At 35.7% G+C, this 4,071-nt stretch overlaps 1 protein-coding gene across 1 annotated transcript; it reads right to left on the reverse strand.

The window, feature by feature from the left end:
- Positions 1–349: 349 nt before the first annotated feature.
- Positions 350–3,791, reverse strand: LOC136816796 (protein SON-like). The gene is made up of 4 exons (XM_067073123.1): positions 3,622–3,791; positions 2,310–2,442; positions 1,839–1,883; positions 350–1,426 (listed from the first exon to the last, which is right to left on the reverse strand). Exons 3-4 carry the CDS (start codon positions 1,866–1,868, stop codon positions 350–352), a joined length of 1,107 nt encoding a protein of 368 aa, XP_066929224.1. The 5' UTR covers positions 1,869–1,883; positions 2,310–2,442; positions 3,622–3,791.
- Between the last annotated feature and the right edge of the window lie 280 nt (positions 3,792–4,071).

A 4,071-nucleotide genomic window follows, 5' to 3' on the forward strand; every position in this document is an offset into this window, starting at 1 on the left:
AAAGAGTCTGTTTAAAAATGATAAAATAGTCAAGAATTAAGCTGTATTGAAGCTTTGGTGTCCTGGGACAATGACTGCTTTGAGTGCATTCAATAACATATCCTCATCTTCAAATAGTGATTCAGCAACAGTCAATTCAAGTAAGCAAGTTGACGAAAATACTCCAGTATATTCTGCTTTGACATTGACAAAGAGATTCTGATCCTTTAATACATTCAGATTATCTGACCCAGTTGAGTACTTTAGCAATCCTTTCAATTCATTATTGTTCATTCGATGTATGACGTTTGATAATATTGGTCCGTGTGCTAGGTTAACACTGGAACAAGATATGTTTCGTAACATATTTTCAGGACTCTATGAAAATTTCTGAAAGGGCGGTTCTTGAGGAACAAATAGGGAGTAGAGAAAATCTCTCTCCTTCAAAATATCTGTTCTCTCCATCGGATTTACGTAACATTTGAAATACAACGTCGAACATATGTCTTGTTAAACCTCCAGCGTCGATGCCAGGCCCGTTTTCTATAATGACACGAAGTTTCTTTGTTGGATCAAAATCTCTACCTTTATAGAATGCCAAAACATCTGAGAAAATATGTTTTTCTTCAACTCTAAGTGTTTGCCTCGATGGATGCAATTTCTTTTCAAAATACGAAAAAACGTCTTCTAAAGATTCCATTGTTGCTCCTTTCTCGTTTTTTTCCGAAATCTCTGCAGCAAAACTTGCTGCTTCTTCCATATCTGAATAAGATTCAAGTATTTCACAAATTTGCCAGTCAGTTAAGTTCGGGAATAAGTCCCTTAGATTTTGCCGATTATCAGCTGTAGCACCTGTAGTTGTAGAAGAATTGATTTCCTGTGAAGGCTGTTGTGGATGGGAGGAGGACTGTGGCTGTTCTGGCAGTGGTCTTGTAGAGGAACCTGGCTGTTCTGGCAGTGGTCTTGTGGAGGAACCTGGCTGTTCTGGTAGTGGTCTTGTGGAGGAACCTGGCTGTTCTGGTAGTGGTCTTGTAGAGGAACCTGGCTGTTCTGGCAGTGGTCTTGTAGAGGAACCTGGCTGTTCTGGCAGTGGTCTTGTGGAGGAACCTGGCTGTTCTGGCAGTGGTCTTGTGGAGGAACCTGGCTGTTCTGGCAGTGGTCTTGTGGAGGAACCTGGCTGTTCTGGTAGTGGTCTTGTGGAGGAACCTGGCTGTTCTGGTAGTGGTCTTGTGGAGGAACCTGGCTGTTCTGGTAGTGGTCTTGTGGAGGAACCTAGCTGTTCTGGTAGTGGTCTTGTGGAGGAACCTGGCTGTTCTGGTAGTGGTCTTGTGGGGGAACCTGAATGTTCTGGCAGTGTTCTTGTAGAAGAACCTGGCTGTCGTATTTGGCTGCCATTCCGAAATATTCTTGATTGTTGATTGTTGATTGGCGTGTTTTGTTCAGCATTCTGCATAAAACAAATATTTTTCATTTTTTATATGTCACATTGTTAGGAGTTAAGGGAACTAATTTTTGTGTGAACTAATTTTCACGCTTAGAGGGTTGGTCTGAAATATTTGTATTTCTTGGAACTAATATTTGTGCTTGACACCCACTTTTTGCTCAAATTCTTTCATTTTCCTAGAGAGATATTTGAAATTTTTAGACAAAATTAGTTCCCGCGAAAATTAGTTCCCTAAAGGTACAAGTGTATTGCGAGCGATAGATAAATTTCAAAAAGTAGTTAATAGTTAAAGGAATTTCACTTCAGCTAACTAAAAAAAACAGTGAACAAAATTTTCTTTTTTCTGTGTTTTACTCTTTTTTTTAAAAAGACGACCGAGATTCATTAAAAGTTAAAAAAACAAGGCAAAATTTACTTCCAAATTATCATCACTATCATCACCCATCACTTCGATGTTTTTCTAAAAAAAAAAAGAAATGTCAGTCATGGTCTGACTTAAAATGTGAATCAGTTTTTATAAGCAACCAAGTTGCTAAAGGGTTCAGCCCTGAAAATTGCCAAAAAAATACATAACACTACTTAATCAACCTGATGGATGGATGCATAAAAAGCCTGAAGTTGGCATTTACTGTACAAGCTAAATTTAGGTATCTTTGGCATAATTTTTGGTAACTTAGTATAAAAACCATGTGTTATTTTCCTTGAAAATACAAAACTTGTAGGCTAGAATCTTAAAAATCTTTAACAGCCGTAGCCCGTAGTCTGAAAATTGAATTGAATCTTTCTCAGAAATCATACATATCATGTTTTCCTATGTCATTCCAATTGGAATGTTAAAATGTTAGGGTTTACAACCACTTTCGTTATACTATTAAAAAAAACTTACAAGATTATGTGTTGCTCGGAGATAAATGTCACCCTGACGGCTAATTGAAAGAACTGTTGTGCTATCGAAAGACACATTTTGCCCCAATGTTGGTGATACAAGCTGGCCACTGATGTACTTGACATACTCGAACCTAAATTGTGGATTTCACAAGAAATGTATGAAATTGAATGCAAAAACAACAACAAAGTTTATTTAAGCAAGCAACAGAGTTATATTATTATTCTATAATTCATTATATTGCTTTTGTGTACAAATTCCACTGAAATAAAGAAGTGCACTAAATTGAAATATCAAATTCGATTTTAAACAACTATTAGACCAGCGTCTGAAATTCGAAAAAGCCTTAAAATAGGTTTTTGTAGGGCACCCCTTATTTTGCTCCTAATAGTATGTAGAATTGAAAATAAAAATTTACCTTACAAATTTCCGGCAGTTTTCGAGTAAATCGATTTTTATTATATATAACAATAATAAAAAATTTTTTTCGTTATTCATTTGTTAGGTTTCATGGTGCCGACAAATAGCCAAAAATTGACGATTTTTGCTTTTTCCCATGATGTCAGAAACTTTCTGAGATCATTTTCCAGAAAATTCATTCTCACAGTTGAATAGCTCTCACTTAGTAGTATCCAAAAACGGTATGGTTTGCTGGGTTTCGATGTCTAGATTTAGAGATGTTCCACTTTTAACGTACATCAAAACTGCTATAAACTCCGCAAAAAAAACTCGATTCGATGATATTTAAATTCAAATATCTCAAGTAAATAAAAACCGATTTACTCGAAAACTGCGAGTTTAAAAGTTTGCGAGGCAAATTTTTATTTTCCAATTTTACATACTAGGGCCTATTTGTTTCATCACTATTTTTGCTATATTTACTACAAGTGCACTCAAATAATTGTTTTCTGTCCAAAACTTTAGCATTTTTTGTAAATAAACTTGCAAACTCCCCATCAGCAAAAATAGTAAAAACATCAACCTTCTGCAAGCAAAGCAAAGTTTGCAATTTCTTCACAGTAAAAATTGCATCTAAAATCATTTGCTATCATTTTCAAAGTTTTCATGGGATTTCATAGCACTTTTAGCAGCTATCATCTACAGCATTTATAGCAAGGGAAACAAATAGGCCCCTATTAGGAGCAAATGGTCAAAAATTTGCCCTGATAGGGGGGTGCCCTACGAAACAACACATTTCACTACCTTGGCTGCAGGCCTATATTATGTGGTAGACAGGTGCTAAAAATCAAAATTCGATTGTTTACATTTTGTTGAAATATATAATAAAATGATGTATGGATGAAGATAATACCTGGGAACCGGATGTGAGAAATCTAAAACTGAGGAAAAACACTCTTCCAGCCTTTCATATAGTTGTTCCTCTGAGAGATAACCTTCTATTTAAAAGGCTGTGATAACTTGGCCGTTTTCATGGAGTTTGCATTTTTCTGTTCCTCGAGCCATAGTTGTGGTGTCCTTTTTTAGCAATGAGCTTTATTTTCTTTGATTTTGGAGTGTCATTATTGTTGTTTCTTCGAAACAGCCGATTTCTTTCAGCAATTATGCCGTTAGCAGAATTGCCTATAATTCTTGAGACAATTCTTCCAGTGCTATTATTTCTATTATTATACATTTTTTCTTCCCTAAAATAAGTATATGACAATATTACTACTACACTGTAGTAGTTACTAAAACATGAGGAGGTAAAAGCGGCAGGGAAACAAAAGCCAAATGATTAGCATAAATTGCATAGCTATACATA

This window comes from Clytia hemisphaerica, unplaced genomic scaffold (genome assembly GCF_902728285.1).
Source record: "Clytia hemisphaerica strain Z4C2 unplaced genomic scaffold, Clytia hemisphaerica genome assembly, whole genome shotgun sequence".
Lineage (NCBI taxonomy): Eukaryota > Metazoa > Cnidaria > Hydrozoa > Leptothecata > Clytiidae > Clytia > Clytia hemisphaerica.